The sequence below is a fragment of the Odocoileus virginianus genome, chromosome 9, assembly GCF_023699985.2.
Source record: "Odocoileus virginianus isolate 20LAN1187 ecotype Illinois chromosome 9, Ovbor_1.2, whole genome shotgun sequence".
Classification (NCBI taxonomy): domain Eukaryota; kingdom Metazoa; phylum Chordata; class Mammalia; order Artiodactyla; family Cervidae; genus Odocoileus; species Odocoileus virginianus.
Window position 1 is genome coordinate 47,149,615 of NC_069682.1, and position 23,740 is coordinate 47,173,354.

The following is a 23,740-nucleotide window of genomic DNA, read 5'->3' on the forward strand; positions in this document are numbered from 1 at the left end:
CTTGCTGAAAGACTGTTTTTTTCCCATTGTATATTCTTGCCTCCTTGTCAAAGATTAATTAACTATAGGTGTGTGGGTTAATTTCTGAGCTCTCTATTCAGTTCCATTGATTCATATCCTTGTTTCTGTGTCAATACCATTGAACTCATTCAATACCAATGAAGCAGAAGTAGACGTTTTTCTGGAATTCCCTTACTTCCTCCATGATCCAACTAATGTTGACAATTTTCTCTCTGGTTCCTCTGCCTCTTTAAAACCCAGCTTGTACATCTGGAAGTTCTCAGTTCAGGTACTGCTAAAGCCTAGCTTTAAGGATTTGGAGCATTACATTGCTAGCATGTGAAATGAGCATATTATATGGTACTTTGAACATTCTTTGGCACTGCCTTTCTTTGAGATTGGAATGAAAACTGATATCTTCCAGTCCCATGGCCACTGCTGAGTTTTCCAAGTTTGCTGGCATAATGAACGCAGCACTTTCACAGCATCATCTTTTAGGATTTTAAACAGCTCAAGTGGAATTCTGTCACCTCCACTAGCTTTGTTGGTAATAATGCCTCCTAAGGCCCACTTGACTTCAGACTCCAAGATGTCTGGCTCTAGGTGAGTGACCATACCATCATGGTTATCCGGGTCATTAAGAGCTTTTTTTGTACAGTTCTTCTGTATATTCTTGCCACCTCTTGTTAATCTCTTCTGCCCCTGTTAAGTCTTTACCATTTCTGTCCTCTATCATGCCCAAACTTGCATGAAATATTTCCTTAATATCTCCAATTTCCTTGAAGAGATCTCTAGCCTTTCCCATTCTATTGTTTTCCTCTATTTCTTTGCAATGTTCATTGAAGAAGGCCTTCTTATCTCTCCTTGCTATTCTCTGGAATTCTGCATTCAGTTGGGTGTATCTTTGCATTTCTCCCTCACCTTTAACGTCTCTTCTTTCCTCAGCTATTTGTAAAGCCTCCTATGACAACCACTTTGCCTTCTTGTGCTTCTTTACCTTGGGGATAGTTTTGGTGACCACCTCCTGTACAATGTTACAAACCACCATACATAATTCTTCAGGCATTCTGTTTACCAGATCTAATCCCTTGAATCTGTTTGTCACTTCCATTGTTTAATCATAAGGGATTTGATTTAGATTGTACCTGAATGGTCCAGTGATTTCCCCCACTTTCCTCAATTTAAGCCTGAATTTTGCAATAAGAAGCTCATGATCTGAGCTACAGTTAGCTCCAGCTCTTGTTTTTGCTGATTATATAGAACTTCTCCATCTTTGGCTGCAAAGAATATAATCAATCTGATTTCGAATTTGACCATCTAGTGGTGTCCATGTGTAGAGTCGTCTCTTGTGTTGTTGGAATAGATTGTTTGCTGTGACCAGCGTGTTCTCTTGACAAAACTCTGTTAGGATTTGCCATGATTCATTTTGTACTCTAAGGTCAAACTTGCCTGTTACTCTGAATATCTCTTGATTTCCTACTTTTGCATTCTAATCCCCTATAAGGAAAAGATTTTTTTTTTTTTGGTGTTGGTTACAGAAGGTGCTGTAGATCTTCACAGAACCAGTCAACTTCAGCTTCTTTTTTGTTTGTTTGTTTATACGGATATTTTAATTTATTTATTTATTTTTATTTATTTTTATTTATTTTTATTTATTTATTTATTTTATTAGTTGGAGGCTAGTTACTTCACAATATTGTAGTGGTTTTTGTCATACATTGACATGAATCAGCCATGGATATACATGTATTCCCCATCCCGACCCCCCCTCCCACTTCCCTCTCCACCCGATCCCTCTGGGTCTTCCCAGTGCACCAGGTCCGAGCACTTGTCTCATGCATCCAGCCTGGGCTGGTGATCTGTTTCACCCTAGATAATATACATGTTTCGATGCTGTTCTCTTGAAACATCCCACCCTCGCCTTCTCCCACAGAGTCCAAAAGTCTGTTCTATACATCTGTGTCTCTTTTTCTGTTTTGCATATAGGGTTATCGTTACCATATTTCTAAATTCCATATATATGTGTTAGTATACTGTAATGGTCTTTATCTTTCTGGCTTACTTCACTCTGTATAATGGGCTCCAGTTTCATCCATCTCATTAGAACTGATTCAAATCAATTCTTTTTAATGGCTGAGTAATATTCCATGGTGTATGTGTACCACAGCTTCCTTATGCATTCATCTGCTGATGGGCATCTAGGTTGCTTCCATGTCCTGGCTATGATAAACAGTGCTGCGATGAACATTGGGGTGCACGTGACTTTTTCAGATCTGGTTTCCTCGGTGTGTATGCCCAGAAGTGGGATTGCTGGGTCATATGGCAGTTCTATTTCCAGCTTTTTAAGAAATCTCCACACTGTTTTCCATAGTGGCTGTACTAATTTGCATTCCCACCAACAGTGTAAGAGGGTTCCCTTTTCTCCACAGCCTCTCCAGCATTTATTGCTTGTAGACTTTTGGATAGCAGTCATCCTGACTGGCGTGTAATGGTACCTCATTGTGGTTTTGATTTGCATTTCTCTGATAATGAGTGATGTTGAGCATCTTTTCATGTGTTTTTTAGCCATCTGTATGTCTTCCTTGGAGAAATGTCTGTTTAGTTCTTTGGCCCATTTTTGATTGGGTCATTTATTTTTCTGGAGTTGAGCTGGAGGAGTTGCTTGTATATTTTTGAGATTAATCCTTTGTCTGTTGCTTCATTTGCTATTATTTTCTCCCAATCTGAGGGCTGTCTTTTCACCTTGCTTATAGTTTCCTTTGTTGTGCAAAAGCTTTTAAGTTTCATTAGGTCCCATTTGTTTATTTTTGCTTTTGTTTCTAATATTCTTGGATGTGGGTCATAGAGGATCCTGCTGTGATTTATGTCGGAGAGTGTTTTGCCTATGTTCTCCTCTAGCAGTTTTATAGTTTCTGGTCTTACATTTAGATCTTTAATCCATTTTGAGTTTATTTTTCTGTATGGTGTTAGAAAGTGTTCTAGTTTCATTCTTTTACAAGTGGTTGACCAGTTTTCCCAACACCACTTGTTGAAGAGGTTGTCTTTTTTCCATTGTATATCCTTGCCTCCTTTGTCGAAGATAAGGTGACCATAGGTTCGTGGATTTATCTCTGGGCTTTCTATTCTGTTCCATTGATCTATATTTCTGTCTTTGTGCCAGTACCATACTGTCTTAATGACTGTGGCTTTGTAGTATAGTCTGAAGTCAGGCAGGTTGATTCCTCCAGTTCCATTCTTCTTTCTCAAGGTTACTTTGGCTATTCGAGGTTTTTTGTATTTCCATACAAATTGCGAAATTATTTGTTCTAGTTCTGTGAAAAATACCATTGGTAGCTTGATAGGGATTGCATTGAATCTATAGATTGCTTTGGGTAGTATAGCCATTTTGACAATATTGATTCTTCCAATCCATGAACATGTTATATTTCTCCATCTGTTTGTGTCCTCTTTGATTTCTTTCATCAGTGTTTTATAGATTTCTATGTCTAAGTCTTTTGTTTCTTTAGGTAGATATACTCCTAAGTATTTTATTCTTTTTGTTGCAATGGTGAATGGTATTGTTTCCTTAATTTCTCTTTCTGCTTTCTCATTGTTAGTGTATAGGAATGCAAGAGATTTCTGTGTGTTAATTTTATATCCTGCAACTTTACTATATTCGTTGATTAGCTCTAGTAATTTTCTGGTAGAGTCTTTAGGGTTTTCTATGTAGAGGATCATGTCATCTGCAAACAGAGAGAGTTTCACTTTTTCTTTTCCTATCTGGATTCCTTTTACTTCTTTTTCTGCCCTGATTGCTGTGGCCAACACTTCCAAAACTATGTTGAATAGGAGTGGTGAGAGTGGGCACCCTTGTCTTGTTCCTGATTTTAGCGGAAATGCTTTCAATTTTTCACCATTGAGGGTGATGCTTGCTGTGGGTTTGTCATATATAGCTTTTATTATGTTGAGGTATGTTCCTTCTATTCCTGCTTTCTGGAGAGTTTTAATCATAAATGGATGTTGAATTTTGTCAAAGGCTTTTTCTGCATCTATTGAGATAATCATATGGTTTTTATCTTTCAATTTGTTAATGTGGTGTATTACATTGATTGATTTGTGGATATTAAAGAATCCTTGCATTCCTGGGATAAAGCCCACTTGGTCATGGTGTATGATTTTTTTAATATGTTGTTGGATTCTGTTTGCTAGAATTTTGTTAAGGATTTTTGCATCTATGTCCATCAGTGATATTGGCCTGTAGTTTTCTTTTTTGTGGCATCTTTGTCTGGTTTTGGAATTAGGGTGATGGTGGCCTCATAGAATGAGTTTGGAAGTTTACCTTCTTCTGCAATTTTCTGGAAGAGTTTGAGTAAGATAGGTGTTAGCTCTTCTCTAAATTTTTGGTAGAATTCAGCTGTGAAGCCATCTGGTCCTGGGCTTTTGTTTGCTGGAAGATTTCTGATTACAGTTTCTATTTCCTTGCTTGTGATGGTTTTGTTAAGATCTTCTATTTCTTCCTGGTTCAGTTTTGGAAAGTTATACTTCTCTAAGAACTTGTCCATTTCTTCCAAGTTGTCCATTTTATTGGCATAGAGCTGCTGGTAGTAGTCTCTTATAATCCTTTGTATTTCAGTGTTGTCTGTTGTGATCTCTCCATTTTTGTTTCTAATTTTGTTAATTTGGTTCTTCTCCCTTTGTTTCTTAATGAGTCTTGCTAATGGTTTGTCAATTTTGTTTATTTTTTCAAAAAACCAGCTTTTAGCTTTGTTGATTTTTGCTATTAGTTTCTTTTGCATCTATTTCTGCCCTAATTTTTAAGATTTCTTTCCTTTTACTAACCCTGGGGTTCTTCATTTCTTCCTTCTCTAGTTGCTTTAGGTATAGAGTTAGGTTATTTATTTGACTTTTTTCTTGTTTCTTGAGGTAGGCCTGTAATGCTATGAATCTTCCCCCTAGCACTGCTTTTACAGTGTCCCATAGGTTTTGGGTTGTTGTGTTTTCATTTTCATTCATTTCTATGCATATTTTGATTTCTTTTTTGATTTCTTCTATGATTTGTTGGTTATTCAGAAGCGTGTTGTTTAGCTTCCATATGTTTGAATTTTTAATATTTTTTTTCCTGTAATTGAGATCTAATCTTACTGCACTGTGGTCAGAAAAGATGACTGGAATGATTTCAATTTTTTTGAATTTACCAAGACTAGATTTATGGCCCAGGATGTGATCTATTCTGGAGAAGGTTCCGTGTGCACTTGAGAAAAAGGTGAAGTTGATTGTTTTGGGGTGAAACGTCCTATAGATGTCAATAAGGTCTAGCTGGTCCATTGTGTCCTTTAAAGTTTGTGTTTCCTTGTTAATTTTCTGTTTGGTTGATCTATCCATAGTTGTGAGTGGGGTATTAAAGTCTCCCACTATTATTGTGTTACTATTAATTTCCTCTTTCATACTCGTTAGTATTTGCCTTACATATTGTGGTGCTCCTATGTTGGGTGCATATATATTTATAATTGTTATATCTTCTTCTTGAATTGATCCTTTGATCATTATGTAGTGTCCTTCTTTGTCTCTTTTCACAGCCTTTATTTGAAAGTCTATTTTATCTGATATGAGTATTGCGATTCCTGCTTTCTTTTGGTCTCCGTTTGCATGAAATATTTTTTTCCAGCCCTTCACTTTTAGTCTGTATGTGTCTGTTGTTTTGAGGTGGGTCTCTTGTAGACAGCATATATAGGGGTCTTGTTTTTTTATCCATTCAGCCAGTCTTTGTCTTTTGGTTGGGGCATTCAACCCATTTACATTTAAGGTAATTATTGATAGGTATGGTCCCATTGCCATTTACTTTGTTGTTTGGGGTTCGCGTTTATACAACCTTTCTGTGTTTCCTGTCTAGAGAAGATCCTTTAGCATTTGTTGAAGAGCTGGTTTGGTGGTGCTGAATTCTCTCAGCTTTTGCTTGTCTGTAAAGATTTGAGTTCTCCTTCATATCTGAATGAGATCCTTGCTGGGTACAGTAATCTAGGTTGTAGGTTATTCTCTTTCATTACTCTAAGTATGTCCTGCCATTCCCTTCTGGCCTGAAGGGTTTCTATTGATAGATCAGCTTCAACTTCAGCTTCTATAGCATCAGTGGCTGGGGCATAGACCTGGACACTGTGATGTTAAATGGTTTGCCTTGGAAAGGAACTTGAGATAATTCTGTGATTTTTGAGATTGCACCCAAGTTAAGGCTGTATATTGTCACCCTGCTTATTTAACTTATATGCAGAGTACATCATGAGAAACATTGGGCTGGAGGAAGCACAAGCTGGAATCAAGATTGCTGGGAGAAATACCAATAACCTCAGATATGCAGATGATACCACCCTTATGGCAGAAAGTGAAGAGGAACTAAAGAGCCTCTTGATGAAAGTGAAAGAGGAGAGCGAAAAAGTTGGCTTAAAGCTTAACATTCAGAAAACTAAGTTCATGGCATCCGGTCCCATCACTTCACAGCAAATAGATGGGGAAACAGTGGAAACAATGGCCGACTTTATATTTTGGGGGCTCTAAAATCACTGCAGATGGTGATTGCAGCCATGAAATTTAAAGACGCTTATTCCTTGGAAGGAAAGTTATGACCAACCTAGACAACATATTAAAAAGCAGAGACATTACTTTGCCAACAAGGGCCTGTCTAGTCAAGGCTATGGTTTTTCCAGTGGTCATGTATGGATGTGAGAGTTGGACTATAAAGAAAGCTGAGCATTGAAGAATTGATGCTTTTGAACTGTGGTGTTGGAGAAGACTCTTGAGAGTCCCTTGGACTGCAAGGAGATCTAACCAGTCCATCCTGAAGGAGATCAGTCCTGGGTGTTCATTGGTAGGACTGATGTTGAAGCTGAAACTCCAATACTTTGGCCACCTGATGTGAAGAGCTGACTCATTAGAAAAGACCCTGATGCTGGGAAAGATCGAGGGAGAAGAAGGGAGCGACAGAGGATGAGATGGTTGGATTGCATCACCAACTCAATGGAAATGGGTTTGGGTGGACTCCGGGAGTTGGTGATGGACAGGGAGGCCTGGTGTGCTGCAGTTCACGGGTCCATGAAGAGTCGGACACAGCTGATCGACTGAACTGATGTATTTATTATCATTTTATGCCTTGTTTTCCCATCGATTTTATATTTCTGTATTGTCCCTTTCTTTTTCCTTTTGTGGTTTGATGATTTACTTTTATACTATACTCATGATTTTGGTTTTTATGAATCTATTGTATGCTTTTGATTTGTGGTTATCCTGTTTCTCAAGCATGTTAACCCCATCATATATCTACTTGCCTTAGACTGATAGTCATATAGGTTTAAACACTTTCTAGGAAACTTTTTAAAGGTACCTTTTCCTACTCTCCTTTCCTACATTTCATCAATATGATTCTGATGTCCTCTTTTACATCTTCATATTAATCCTTTCGCTGTTCACTGTGGTTATCATCACTTTCACAGAATTTTTATTTTTATTTTTTAAATATGTGTATTAGCTTATTTAGATGATTTGTTTTTCAACTGTGATTTTCTCTTTCCTATATGTTCTTACTCCTTTTCTAGGTAGTGAAGATTTTTCAATGTTTCTTTTAGAATAGCCTTAGTATTGATGTTTTCTTTTAGCTTTGCTTGTCTGAAAAATTCTTATCGCTCCTTCTACTCTAAATGAATATCTTGCTGGGTAGAGGATCCTTGGTTGCAGATTTTTCCCTTTTAGGACTTTGAATCAATGTCTTGCCACTCCCTCTGGCCCGCAAATTTTCTGTAGAGACATCTGCTGATAGCCTTTTGAGGGTTCCCTTGTAATTAACTCTTTGTTTATCTCTTGTTACCTTTTAGAATTCTCTCTTTAACTTTTTGCCATTTTTTATTTTAATATGCCTTTGTATAGATCTGTTTGGGTTTATGGTATTTGGGACCCTTTGAGCTTCCTGTTCCTGAACACCTATTTCCTTCTTTAGATTTGGGAAGGTTTTAGCCATAATTTCTTCAAATTTTTTATCCACTTTTCTCTTTCCTTTCTGGAATCCCTATTATGTATAGGTTTTCAAGCTTTCTATTATCCCATAAGTCTCATATTTTTTTTTATTGCTTTTATTGTTTTGATTTCCTTTTGCTTGAATGTCTACTGTCCTGACTCAGTGATTTTCATTATTCTATCTTCCAGATCACTTTTTTATTCTTATACATTATTTTTTCTGCTATTCATTGCCTTTAGTTCACTTTTCATCTCAGCAAATGATTTTTCTAGTTCCTTTTTACAATATTCTGCATTTCTGTTGATAACCTGCTTAAATCCTTTAGTATTTTCATTATTTCCTTTTTGAAATCAGTGTCTATTAATCTAAAACAGTCTGTGTCATTGTTTGTTCTTTCAGGGGAATTCTCTTGGTCTTTTAACTGGAATTGGTTCCTTTGCTTCTTCATTTTACCTATACTTTTCTTATTCTGTGAGTTCAGGAGAAAAGATATCTACTGTGGTCCTGGAGGACTATTTATTGTGGGAGCATCCCTGTGTAGTTTGTGTGGGTTTAATATTTTTGGTGCAGGGGCTATTTTCAGTGTGGATGCCTGCCACCTCTTCCCTCAGTGTATGTTCACCATTATCCCCTTGATGGGAGTGTGCAGATGTGGTGGTTGGTGCCTAGTTCTTGCGTTTGTGGCAGTGGTGGTCACTCACACATGCTTTCGGAGCTCATTATGGGAGTGGACATGGCTCTCGACAATTCCTGAAGCCCCAGGGCGCAACAGTGCCCTCCTGAGTGCAACTGCTCCTCAAGACTGCTCCTAAACAAGGGGTTGGCAGGAGTGACTGGTGATACCTCCTGGAGCTTGTGTAGACAGTATCTTGCCACCTGAGAGCAGAGAAAAAGGCTGCAATAGTGGGTCCCTCCCCTTTCACATCCCCCAAACAATACGCCCTCATGTGAGCTCATATCAGGTTCCTGCACCTTCAGGCTATTTCCATACAGTCCTTTGCCAAGGTCTGACCTCTGAATCCTGAGCTACAAGCACCCAGCTCCCACCCAATGGGTCCATGACTTTGTCAGGCTGGGGAGTACTGACCAATGGCACTGACCATCTCTGCAAATCTCTCTCCGGTCTAGCTACTGCAAACCAGGTGTTGTATTCACCTCTGAGATTCTGAAGCTCCCTCTCTGTCCCAGCTTATATCCCTACTGATGAGGAGACTTCCTAGGATGCAGGAACCTTTCTCTTTTACAGTTTCCCCCAAGGTGTGTAGGTCCCCTCCTGATTCCTGTCTTACTTTCTCCTTTTTTTTTTTTTCTTTATTCTTTTGTCCTATCTGGTTGCATGGAGATTTTCTTGCCATTTAAAAAGTCTAAGTTCTGCCAGTGCTCAGTAAATATTGTGAAAATTGTTCTGTATGTAAATGTATTTTTGAAGTATTTGTGGGAGAAGGTGAGCTTCTCCTACTCCACATTTAGGTGTCCTACTTCACAATTTTGATTGCTCCTCCTATGTTGGGGGGTTATTTTCTATCACACATACCTGTCCTGACAGTTACAGAAACCAGCTGCCATAACAAAAATCTATGTATGTGTCATTGTCATGCGGGATAAATGATGAGGCAAATTAATGGAATCTGAATGAGGGTTATTCAAGCAGCTCACCAGTCAAACAGTTTGAAAAATCAAACTAGATCAATAACAGAAACAGAAATAAGATATTCACCAATACATAAAAATCAAACAATATTTTCTTAAAAAATCAGTAGGTAAAAGATGAAATCACCAGGGGAATTAGAGAATGCCTGGAGACAAATGAAAGCATAAACATATAATATAAATACATGTGAGATGCACAGAAAGCAACTGTAAAGGGAAATCCTACTATTCAGCAACAAAATAACAAACAGCTCAACTTAAATATGATCAAAAGAATTGAATAGGCATTTCTCCAAAGAAGATATATAGATGGTCAACAAGCATATAAAACAGTGCCCAGCATCACTACTAACTGGAAAATGCAAATTAAAACCACAATGAGATAGCCCTACATATCCTCTAGGATAGCTATTAACAAAAAACAAAACAAAACTGAAAATAAGGGTCATCTAAGATGTCAGGAAGCAACAGTTAGAACTGGACACGGAAAAGCAAACTGGTTCCAAATAGGAAAAGGAGTACGTCAGGGCTGTATATTGTCACCCTCCTTATTTAACTTACATGCAGAGTACGTCATGAGAAACGCTGGGCTGGAAGAAGCACAAGCTGGAATCAAGATTGCCGGGAGAAATACCAATAACCTCAGATATGCAGATGACACCACCCTTATGGCAGAAAGTGAAGAGGAACTAAAGAGCCTCTTGATGAAAGTGAAAGAGGAGAGTGAAAAAGTTGACTTAAAGCTTAACTTTCAGAAAACTAAGATCATGGCATCTGGTCCAATCACTTCATGGCAAATAGATGGGGAAACAGTGGCCGACTTTATTTTGGGGGGGCTCCAAAATCACTACAGATGGTGATTGCAGCCATGAAATTAAAAGACGCTTGCTCCTTGGAAGGAAAGTTATGACCAACCTAGAGAGCATATTAAAAAGCAGAGACATTACTTTGCCGACAAAGGTCCATCTAGTCAAGGCTATGGTTTTTCCAGTGGTCATGTATGGATGTGAGAGTTGGACTATAAAGAAAGCTGAGCATTGAAGAAATGATGCTTTTGAACTGTGGTGTTGGAGAAGACTCTTGAGAGTCCCTTGGACTGCAAGGAGATCCAACCAGTCCATCCTAAAGGAGATCAGTCCTGGGTGTTCATTGGAAGGTCTGATATTGAAGCTGAAACTCCAATACTTTGGCCTCCTGATGCAAAGAGCTGACTCATTGGAAAAGACCCTGATGCTGGGAGAGATTGAGGGCACGAGGAGAAGGGGGCAACAGAGGATGAGATGGTTGGATGCATCACCGACTCCATGGACATGAGTTTGGGTGGGCTCCAGGAGTTGGTGTTCGACAGGGAGGCCTGGCGTGCTGCAGCTCACGGGGTCGCAAAGAGTCAGACATGACTGAGTGACTAAACTGAACTGAACTGAATTACATATATACAATAGAATATATATACGTCCTAAAAAGCAATGACTGTCTGACACCTTCTACAGCATGGATGAACGTTAAAAATATGCTTGGTGAAATAAGCCAGATAAAAAAGGACAAATAAATGATTCCACTTATATGAAATGCATAGAATAGGCAAATTCACAGGGAAAAAGTAGAATAGATGTTACCAGGGAGGCAGAGAAGGAGTTATAATTTAATGAATAGAGTTTCTGTTACAGAGCCTAAAAAAGTTCTGGAAATGTATACTGGTGAGGCCTTCACAACATTGTGAAGATACTTACTGCCACTTTGTGTCCTTAAAAATAGTGAAACTGGTAGATTTTGTGTTATGTATATTTTACTGCAATAAAAAATTTGCAAACTGAAACAAGGTGACTGTCCCATGTAGAGCATTTGAATTGAACTCCATGACTCAAGGAAGAATAAAATGTGTGGTTCTAACCATTAATACATTTGAGGAACCTATAGATGAATTGGGAGAGAGAACTATAGGGGCAAGAAAGCAAGGAAACAGTAAACTCCAAAATAGTGTTTTGAAAAGAACTGTGGGTGGTTTTAATACATTTGAACAGTGAATTATGAGTTGAAGGGACATGAGTCACCATTGGGCCAATTATTTAACTACAGGTACAAATTTTCCAGGTTAATTTCATTGCCTCACTGACTATCTAGTTTCAGGAGATACAGCGAAGTACAAACACAATCTTTCTTATCTGAAATATCCTATTAAACAGGCATAGGTCTAATTGCTGGGATGTAAATCAAAAGAGCAAGTTGTTTTGATGCCACAAACAAATCCTGTATTTTTTTTTCTATTTCTTTCCCACTCCTTAGGGAGAAAATGTGTGGTTCACCTGTGCAGAGTGTGAGCTGACAAATCCACCCACTAGGCACTATTTGGGGCTTCCCTCATAGCTCAACTGCTAAAGAATCTACCTGCAATGCAGGAGACGTGGGTTGGGAAGATTCCCTGAAGAAGGGAAAGGCTGCCCACTCCAGTGTTCTGGCCTGAAGAACTCCATGGACTGTATAGTCCATGGGGTTGCAAAGAAGCTAACACAACTGAGTGACTTTTGCTTAAGCACTGTTTGTAACCAATTATGCCTCCTAACGGGAAAAGGCAATGGCACCCCACTCCAGTACTCTTGCCTGGGAAATCCCAAGGATGGAGGAGACTGATAGGCTGCAGTCCATGGGGTTGTGAAGAGTCGGACATGACTGAGCGACTTCACTTTCACTTTTCACTTTCGTGCACTGGAGAAGGAAATGGCAACCGACTCCAGTATTCTTGCCTGGAGAATCCCAGGGACGGGAGCCTGGTGGGCTGCCATCTATGGGGTTGCACAGAGTCAGACACAACTGATGTGACTTAGCAGCAGCAGCATGCCTCCTAACAAGGGTGCATCCTGTTACAGGGAAGGTCCTGTGATGTGCCAACATCATCAAATGGTTTAGTTTTTAAAGTCTGAAAAAGAAGACTGAGGTTGGGGAAAGTGAACTGCTAAGACAAAAATGGGAAGAAACATGAAAAAAAGTTGGAGAGAGAAATGGAGGGAGAAGAGGGATCATAGAAACAAGGAATAGGGAGAAAAAAAAAATCTCTACAATCATGAATCAGTAATTTTTCTATTTATGTCTCTGGCCCAGGTCTTCCCTCTGAACTTGCTTTGCAACTCCACTTGTCATGTTTTTTGGATAGAAATAGATATATCACAGTTAACAACATCTGAAACCAAACAATCTTCCCTCCACCCTCTGTATCTCAGCTGAGCCACCATACTTCTTCTAGATGCACAAAGCCCAAAGCTATAGTGTTTCCTCCCACCACAAATCCTATTTATCAGAAAATCCTCTTCAGCATGCACCCAGAACCTGAATTTTTTCCTCTTATCTCTACTAGCTACTGTCCAGGTGCTAGCCATTTTTACATCTTCTTTTTTGCATGTGTATCATAACCTCAAATGTTCTGGTTGCTTCTATGTCCTCAGGAGTCTATTGTCAACCAAATGCCAGAATAAATATATGACTTGGGAAAAAACAAAAGGAACTTGTATGTATGCAAGAAGCAGAAGAGCCAGAAGAAGAAAACCACAAACCTTCCCCACACTCCCCCCTCTGCATATCTATTGACAGAAGTGGCTGAAATCTCATGATCATGAGATAGAAGCAGGGCCACAGCAACAAGAAGACCAAAGATTAAACTCATGAGCTCTAGTATCAGATTGCTTGAATTTAAATCATACTCCTACCATTTACCATTGAGTGACCTTGAACTTCTTCTTGCTCTGTTTTCTTATCTGTAAGGTAGGGGTGACCAGAAGATCTAGCTTGGATATGATGTCACATGAGAAAATAACTGTGAGCATTTCCAACAGTGTCTGGTACATGATGAATGTGCAAGAAAATGAATAGTTATTACTCAATAGATTTCCTGAGGCATGGAGGCTTCAACCAGCATTAGATTATATAGATTCTTATAAATATGGATATAAATATAATTACAGATATGGATATGAGTATATAGATCTTATAGGCAAGAGTCTCTGTGTCTTTAATCCCCTCCTTTCTTCTTCACTCCTATCCAGCAAGAAAGAGGGGACTCCAAGATAGTAATGCACAAAATTCTACCCATTTACCAAGAACCAAGTTTTCTTAAGAGTTTGAGGAAGGGTAAGCCTTGGTGGCACAGACGATAAAGAACCTGCCTGGAATGAAGGAGACCTGGGTTCGATCCCTGGGTTGGGAAGATCCCCTGGAGAAGGGCATGGCTACCCATTCCAGTATTCTTGCCTGGAGAATTCCATGGACAGAGGAGCCTGGGGGGCTACAATCCATAGTGTCGCAGAGTCAGACCCTACTGAACAACTAACAGTTTCACTTTTCAAAAGGATAAATATATAAAGAAGTTAAAAGGAGAGCTGTAGAAACTAATTATCTGTCTATGTCATTTCATGTAGAGTGAAAAATGATTCATGGGAAAAATAAGGAAGTCATTTTGAAATCTCATTTCTGAGAACACTTCCTCATACCCACTCATTCACATACATTAACATGCACATACATAAATAACATGCATCCACAAACATGTATTAAAATGTAGCCTAGAATGGTAGTGTACAGGTTGTTTTGAGGATCAAACAGCATTATAACAGATGTTCAAAGCTCGGTAAAAAAAAAAAAAGATTAACAGATAAGAACCATCTAACACATCACTGACAAAAGTTTGGGAGTACACACTGCAAGATTTTTAAATGAGTAGCATGATGTGTGATGATTTACCTGTTATTTACTTTTCTGTTTTCTGATTTTTCTGCCATTAGGCTCCTCTGAGAAGCTGAGCAGCACAACATGGCTCAAAGAATCAGTTCTGCAGCTGGACATTCTGGATTTGAATCCTGTGCTCTACTGCTTTAGATGACATTGTGACATTGGTCAAGTTACTCTCTGCCTCAATTTCCCCATCTGCAGCTCACTGTTAATAGTTATCACACTGGGACATTGTGAGAATTAGATAATATGCACAAATCTGTCATGGTTGGTGTTTGAAGTGTCTGTTTGGAAGCCTCTGGTAACAGGCTGCAGGTGATGGATCCACAGAGAAAACACTCAGATCCCTGATTTCACGCTCTCAGATAATGTCCACCCCATGGACTTCTGTAGTGTGGACTGAACACTCATGTTTACATAGAGACCCTAAAAGTACAAGGGCAGTGTAAGGTCCAGAGGGCAGGAAAAAGGAGATTCTACCCAAAGGAATACTTACCTGGGAGTCTCAGGAGCAGAGTCAGCAGCAGGCAAAGAGGAGGAGGGTGGGCCCAGAAGGCAGGGATGGGCATCATAGAGGCCTGAGGAGCCTGCTCTGTCCAAATGTGTCCTAGGGCAAACCCGAATATCTGTGCTCAGTGGAAAGGAGAGAAGCCCCACCTCCTGTGATATAAGAGGAAGTGCCTATGATGATGTGAAATGTTTGTGAAATTGTAATCTGCTTCTGCATTCTAGGCAGTTTCTGCTTCAGATGGTGAAATAGAATTCAGACAGAGAAGGCTCATGGAGAGTGAGGAGTTACTCATCTTATGTTTTCAGAGAGATTGAACAAGCCTAATAGAAATAAACTTGCTCCTCACTTGGCTAGAACTTGGGGCCACTGTTCTCTCCATTGGGCCCTTGACCCCATCCACGGTGAACCCCAATTTGGGAGCCCTAGGCAAACTCACAGATCCCAGGAAGAATCTGTGGCTGTGGGCTTGTCCCAAAGTACCAATTCCAGGACCCTAGGATGTGGTTGGCTTGTAGTCTCATTCTACACCTGACTCAACCAAAAGAAGTTTCTCCAGGGCCTCTCAACCCTGTGGAATGGAAGCAGGTCTGCTCCAGTAATGATTTCCTACTCCAATCTTTTAATAATGTAATTAGTAACACTTAGCCAATTCCACAGTGCAATGTGGACCTCAGAACTTGTATGACCTGCCTCCACAAAAGAAATCATTTCTTACTTCTTTCACAAAAGGAAGTGCATTATATGACCCAGAAATTATGCTCCCAGACATTTATTCATAAAAATGAAAACTACCTCCACACAAAACCTGTGCATGAATGTTATAGCAGATTTTTCTGTAATATGTGTACAGTTTAACAAACTGGTGCACCCATAACAGGAAATACTATTCAACAGCACAAAGGATGAGTTTTACATATGTGTGTGTGGAAAAATTATAAGTTTCTTGAAGGTATTAGGTTGAATACACAAAGCCAATCTCAAAATATGAATTCCACTGATATAGCATACTTGAAATTATATGGAAAGAAAATACAATGGCATTTGCCAGACGTTTGGTTTGGTGGGGATGTATGTCATTTTAAAGGGCTATCACATGAGAGACTTTGTGGTCATGTGATGTATATCCTGATCATGGTGGTGGTTATACAAACACACAGATGAGAGGATCAACATAAGCCAAAACCAGGAATGTTACAAAGACAGCTATAGATATCAACTTCACAGTCATAATAACATAACATAGACAGTACTAAGTTATTCAAAATTATATTCAGTTCAGTTCAGTTCGGTTCAGTCGCTCAGTCATGTCCAACTCTCTGCGACCCCACAGACTGAAGCACACCAGGCTTCCCTGTCCATCACCAACTCCCAGAGCTTACTCAAACTCATGTCCATCGAGGTGGTGATGCCATCCAACCATCTTGTCCTCTGTTGTTCCCCTTTCCTCCCGCCTTCAATCTTTCCCAGCATCAGGGTCTTTTCCAATGAGTCAGTTCTTCGCATCAGGTAGTCAAAGTATTGAAGTTTCAATTTCAGTATTAGTTCTTCCAATGAATATTCAGTACTGACTTCCTTTAAGATGGACTGGTTCGATCTCCTTGCAGTCCAAGGGACTCTCAAGAGTCTTCTCCAACACCACAGTTCAAAAGCATCAGTTCTTCAGGGCTCAGCTTTCTTTATGGTCCAACTCTCACATACATACATGACTACTGGAAATAACCATAGCTTTGACTAGATGGACCTTTTATGGCAAAGAAATGTCTCTGCTTTTTAATATTCTGTCTAATTTGGCCATAGCTTTTCTTCCAAGGAGCAAGTGTCTTTTAATTTCATGGCTGCAATCACCATCTGCAGTGACTTTGGAGCCCAAAAAAATAAAGTCAGCCACTGTTTCCATTGTTTCTCCATCTATTTGCCATAAAGTGATTGGACCAGATGCCATGATCTTAGTTTTCTAAATGTTGAGTTTTAAGCCAACTTTTTCACTCTCTTCTTGCACTTTCATCAAGAGGCTCTTTGGTTCTTCTTCACTTTCTGCCATAAGGGTTGTGTTATCTGCATATCTGAGATTTTTTATATTTCTCCTGGCCATCTTGATTCCAGCTTATGCTTCATCCAGCCTGGCATTTGCATGGTGTACTCTGCATATAAGTTAAATAAGCATGGTGACAATATACAGCCTTGACACACTCCTTTCTCAATTTAGAACCAGTCTGTTTCTCCACGTCCAGTTCTAACTGTTGCTTCTTGACTTTCATACAGATTTGTGATGAGGAATCAGATGCATCTGTGTGGCATGAAGTCAGGAGTAACAAAACATTACATCTCATCTGCCATAGAGTCATGTCCATAAATTATGTCTAAGGGTGAGAAAACAACAAGTTGCTATCAGTTCAGTTCAGTTCAGTCGCTCAGTCATGTCTGACTCTTTGCGACCCCATGAATCGCAGCGCTCCAGGCCTCCTTGTCCATCACCAACTCTTGGAGTCTACTCAAACTCATGTCAGTGATGCCATCCAGCCATCTCATCCTCTGTCATCCCCTTCTCCTCCTGCCCCCAATCCCTCCCAGCATCAGGGTCTTTTCCAATGAGTCAACTCTTCACATGAGGTGGCCATAGAAGCATGCTATATGACATGTGCATGCGTCCTCAGTCACTTCAGTGGTGTTAGGCACTCTGTGCCCCTATGGACTGAGACTGTCAGGCTCCTCTGTCCATTGGGATTCTCCAGGCAAGAATACTGGAGTGGGTTGTCGTGCCCTCCTCCACGGGATCTTCACAACCCAGAGATCAAACCCATATCTCTTATGTCACCTGCATTAGCAGGCAGATTCTTTACCACTAGCACCACCTGAGAAACCCATGCTATATGACATTTGGCACTAAAATCTAATAATCAGTTAAAAGAGTTGAAAGTGGTTTTCTCTCAGAGGTGGAAATTGACAGGAGGTTAGGAAGACTCTAGTTCTCATATGGAGAACTTACAAATGTTTGACATGTAAAAAAATTTGCATATGAATCATTATGAAAGATAAAACTAAGTTGGATGATTGGATTAATGTTAACAGAGTTACACATTTTTTTTTAATGCCTTTGCTGTTAGTCAGGTGGTATGAATCACAAGATGGAATCAAGATTGCTGGAAGAAATATCAACAACTTCAGATATGCAGAAGATAGCACCCTAAGGGCAGAAAGCATGAAACTAAAGAGCATCTTGATGAAGGTGAGAGAGGAAAGTGAAAAACCTGGCTTAAAACTCAACATTCAAAAAACCAAGATCATGGCATCCCATCATATTACTTCATGGCAAATAGATGGGGAAAAAATGGAAACAGTTAACAGACTTTATTTTTAGGGTCTCCAAAATCACTGCAGACAGTGACCACAGCCATGAAATTTAAAGATGCTTGCTCCTTGGAAGAAAAGCTATGACAAACCTAGACAGTGTATTAAAAGTTCAGAGACATCACTTTACTGACAAAGGTCTTTCTAGTCAAAGCTATGGTTTTTCCTGTGGTCATGTATGAATGTAAGATTTGGACCATAAAGAAGACTGAGCACTGAAAAATTGATGCTTTTGAACTGTGATGCTAGAGAAGACTTTCAAGAATTCCTTTGACTGCAAGGAGATCAAATCCGTCAATCCTAAAGGAAATCAACCCTGAATATTCATTGGAAGGACTGAAGCTGAAGCTGAAGCTCCAGTCCTTTGGCCACCTATTGCAAAGAGCCAACACTGGGAAAGACAGAGGGCAGGAGGAAAAGGGGGCAACAGAGGATGAGATGGTTGGATGGCATCAATGACTCAATGGACATGAGTTTGAGCCAACTGTGGGAGACAGTGAAGAACAGAGAATCCTGATGTGCTGCAGCCCATGGAGTCACAAAGTGTTGGACATGACTCAGCAACTGAACAACAACAACCCTTAGCAATGGTAAGAGTTTTGTAGCTTGCTGGAATGACATTCATGATATACCTCAATTACAATCATTAGACAAAACTATTGAAAGCAGTATTAGTAATATTTAATGATTCCATGAACAAGACTTTCTGGTCTTACATTTAACCCTCTTAAACCCATTATGAGTTTATTTTTGTGAATGGTGTTAGAAAGTGTTCTCATTTTCATTCTTTTACACATAGTTGACCAGTTTTCCCAGTACCACTTGTTGAAGAGACTGTCTTTTCTCCATTTTACATTTTTGCCTCCTTTGTCAAAATAAGATGCCCATAGGTGGGTGGATTTATCTCTGGACTTTCTATTTTGTTCCACTGATCTATATTTCTCTCTTTGTGACAGTACCATACTGTCTTGATGACTATAGTTTTGTAGTATAGTCTGAAGTCAGGCACGTTGATTCCTCCAGTTCCATTCTTCATTCTTAGTATTACTTTGGCAATTCAGGGTCTTTTGTGTTTCCATACATATTAGGAAATTGTTTGCTTTAGTTTCTGTGAACAATATGTTTGGTAGTTTGATAGGGATTGCACTGAATCTATAGATTGCTTTGAGTAGTATACTCATTTTCACTATATTGATTCTTCAAATACAAGAAAATGGTATATTTCTCCATCTATTTGTGCCATCTTTGATTTCTTTCATTCATGTTTTACAGTTCTGTGTATACAGGTCTTATTCCTCATGTAAATTTATTCCTAAGTGTTTTATTGTTTTTGGTGCAATGGTGAATGGGATTGTTTCCTTAGTTTCTCTGCTTTCCAACTCTTAAAGGAAAACATAGAACACTCTCCAACATAAATCACAGCAAGATCCTCTATGATCCACCTCCCAGATTAATGGAAATAAAAACAAAAATAAACAAATGGGATCTAATTAAACTTAAAAGCTTTTGCACAATGAAAGAAACCATAAGCAAGGTGAAAAGACTGCCCTCAGAATGAGAGAAAATAACAGCAAATGAAATAACTGACAAAGAATTAATCTCCAAAATATTCATGCAGTTAAATACCAGAAAAATGGACAACCGAACCAAAAAGTGGGCAAAAGACCTAAACAGATATTTCATCAAAAAAGATGTGCAGATGGCTAATAAACACATGAAAAGATGCTCAACATCACTCATTATTAGAGAAATGCAAATAAAAACCACAATGAGGTATCATCTCACACTGGTCAGACTGGCCAACATCAATAAATCTACAAACAATAAATGCTGGACAGTGTGTTGAGAAAAGGAAACCCTCTTACACTGTTGGTGGGAATGCAAACTGGTACAGCCACTATGGAGAACAATGTGAAGATTCCTTAAAAAACTAGGAATATAATAACTCCATTCCAAAATATCATGACACTGGGGATTAGGCTTCAACCTGTAAATCTGATGAAGGGCTAAAGCATGGGGTTTGGGGAGAGGACAAAAACATTCTGTCCATACCAAGAAAGGAGACAATAGTTCAAAAAACAATTGTATACAGCTTGCCAAACAGGATTTCAGAAAGGTGATACCCATTTATATTCCTAGCTAGTTTCTTTTTTCAAGATCTTTTTTATGTGGACCATTTTAAAAGTCTTTATTAAGTTTGTTACAATTTGTTTCTGCTTTATGTTTTGTTTTTCAGCTTCCCCAGGCATGGGGGATCTTAGCTCCCCAACCAGGGATCAAATTTGCATCCCCTTGCTTTTGAAGGGGAAGTCATAACCACTAGGCCACCGGGAAAGTCCCTGTTGTTTGTTCTTTAAGTTCTTGCCCTGAATATCTCTTTTCATTGCAAAGCTCTATGTTGATTTTCATTATTTTCTTCACAAAATCATCAGCCGAGAAAAGTGACATAATATTAAAATAGCAAATATGGAAACACATTTTTCTGTCTCCTACTTTTGGGTCTCTCTTGAAGCATGACAGGGAATCAGATGACTGGTAGGCTCTGTGTCCACAGCCCACTTTCCAGGTTTCCAGGGTCAGTTCTTGGTGATCCGTTCAGGTTCCTGTGAATGCGGAGAACAAACCCAAAGCTGTTTCTCCTCCCTGTGGTTTTCCATGGAGCTCCCTCCCACAGGTAAAAAATGCAGTTCTTCCAAGTTACCACTAAGTGTCAGGCAAAGAATAGTCAATCGCACGGGTTTCAATGATTTTTTTTCCCCCCCAGACTTGCAGCCTCAATGGTCAGTGAGAAAGCACTTAAAAAAGCACCGGTGAACTTTCTGATCCACTCCTCTTTTCATCCTAAGAAAACAATAATCTGGTGCTATTCTCTTGAAATTTTTTTTAAATCATTTTTTGGTTCACACACACACACACACACACACACACACACAACAAAGGAAAAAACCTGGAAATAGAACTGCCATATGGCCCAGCAATCCCACTGCTGGGCGTATACCCTGAGGAAACCAGAATTCTTGGGATCTATTTCACAGCAAGATGATTATAGTTGATGGTATTGTACCGTGTACCTGAAAGTTGCTAAGAAGTGAAGTGAAAGTCACTCAGTCCTGTCTGACTCTTTGTGACCCCATGGACTATAGTCCATGGAATTCTCCAGGCCAGAATACTGGAGTGAGTAGCTTTTCCATTCTCCAGGGGATCTTTCTGACCCAGGAAACAAACCAGGATCTCCTGCATTGCAGGCAGATTCTTTACCAACTGAGCTATCAGGAAGCTATCAGGGAACTTGCTAAGAGGACAGAGGATAGATCAAATGTTCTGACCAGAAAAAGAAATAATAATTATGTGACATGATGGAGGTGTCAGCTAACACAAAAATGGTAATAATTTCGCAAAATATAAATGTGTCAAATCAACATATTGTATACCTTAAATTTATACAGTGTTATATACCAATTACATTTCAGTAAAGCTGGAAAAAAATTAAAACATAAAGAGATACATGTACCCCAGTGTTCATTGCAGTACTATTTACAATAGCTAGGACATGGATGTAACCTAAATGTCCAATAGTAGATGAATGGATAAGGAATTTGTGGTACCTATACACACTGGAATATTATTCTCCTATAAAAAAAGGGATGCATTTGAGTCAGTTCTAATGAGGTGAATGAATCTGGAGTCTATTATACAGAGTGAAGTAAGTCAGAAAGAAAAAGACAAACACTGTATATTAATGCATATATATGGAATTTAGAAAGATGGTACCAATGATCCTACATGCAAAGCAGCAAAGGAAACACAGATGTAAAGAACAGACTTTCAGACTCACTGAGAGAATGCGAGGATAGGATGATTTGAGAGAATAGCACTGAAACATGTACATTACCATATGTAAAATAGATGACCAGTGCAAGTTCCATGTATGAAGCAGGACACTCAAAGCCACTGCTCAACCTAGAGGGATAGGGTGGGAAGGAGGTGGGAGGGTGGCTCAGGATAGGGGGGACACATGTATATCTATGGCTGATTCATGTTGATATAGAGCAAAAACCATCACAATTTTGTAAAGTAATTATCCTCCAATTAAAATTAAATAAATAAAATTTTTGAAAAAAGTACATCATGCAATGAAAAAAGTCAATGGGTCAATAAAGAAATCAAAGAGGAAACTGAAAAGTTTCATGAGACAAATGAAAACAAAAACACAATTTTTCAAAATCTATGGGATGTAGCTAAAGTAGTTTGAAGAGGGAAGTTTATAGTGATATAGGCCTACATCAAGAAACAAGAAAAATCTCAAATAAACAACCTCACCTACCATTTAAAGGAATTAGAAAAAGGAGAACAAAGGAAAAATTCAGCAGGATGAAAAAAATAATAAAGATCAGAGAGAATATAAAGAAAATAGAGACAGAAAACAATAGAAAAGATAAATGAAAACTACAGTTGATTTTTTGAAAAGACAAACTAAATTGATAAACCTTAAGCCAGGCTCAAAAGTAGAAAAGACAGTAAACTGAAATAAACAAAATAAGAAATGATGAAAAAGATTTTCAAAACACCTAAAGCCTGATAAATTCATGTAACTCTTTTATTTTAATACTATTTGTAACAAAAACAAAAGGAAAAAACTTAAAGGAGCAGAAAAAAGAAAGCAATGATGAAAAAGAAATAACAACTTATATCAGAGAGATACAAAATATCATGGTAATATTATGAACAGTTACATGCCAACAAATTAGACAATCTAGATGAAAGTGACAAATTTCTAGAGGTATACAATCTTCCAAGACTGAATCAGGAAGAAATAGGTAATCTGAGCACTGATCATGGATAGCGAAATTGGTTTTGTAATTTTAAAACTCACAGCTTATGTGAAGTCTAAGACCAGATGGCTTCACATGGGAATTCCACCAAAAATATAAAGAAGAGCTAATGCTATCCTTCTCAAACTATTCCAAAGATTAAAGAGGATGGAATACTTTTAAATTCATTCTGTGTGGCACAATAACCTTGACACCAAAACCCAACAAACACAGTACAAAAAAGAAAATTATAGTCCCATATCCATGATAAATATAGAGACAAAAATATTCAACAAAATATTAGCAAATGATTCAACAGTATATTAGAAAGATCATATACCATGATCAAGTGGTATTTATGCCAGGGATATGAGGATAGTTTAATATTCACAAGTCTGTCAGTGCAATATACCACATAACAAAAGGAAGAATAAAAATCCCATGATTATCTCAACAGAGAAAAAGCCTTTGGCAAAATTTAACATCCATTCATGATAAAAGCTCTTATCAAAGTTGGCATAGAAGTAATATATCTCAACAAATAAAGGCCATTTAAGACAAACCCACAGCTAACATCATACTCAATGGTGAAAAGCTGAAAGTCTTCCCACTAAATTCAGGAACAAGACAAGGATTCCTGTTCTTACCAGTTCTATTTAACATTATATTGGAAGTCTTAGCCACAGCAATTGGAGAAGAAAAAGAAATAAAAGGTATTAAAATGAG

General features: G+C 38.7%; 1 protein-coding gene across 1 annotated transcript in view; it reads right to left on the reverse strand.

Annotated features, from left to right (window-relative positions):
• Positions 1 to 14,968, reverse strand: part of LOC110145826 (signal-regulatory protein beta-1-like) — a 39,031-nt gene extending 24,063 nt beyond the window's left edge. Inside the window, 1 exon segment of the mRNA XM_070472315.1 lies at positions 14,841 to 14,968. Coding sequence (XP_070328416.1) covers positions 14,841 to 14,916 — 76 coding nt within the window. The 5' untranslated portion in view covers positions 14,917 to 14,968.
• Positions 14,969 to 23,740: the final 8,772 nt, after the last annotated feature.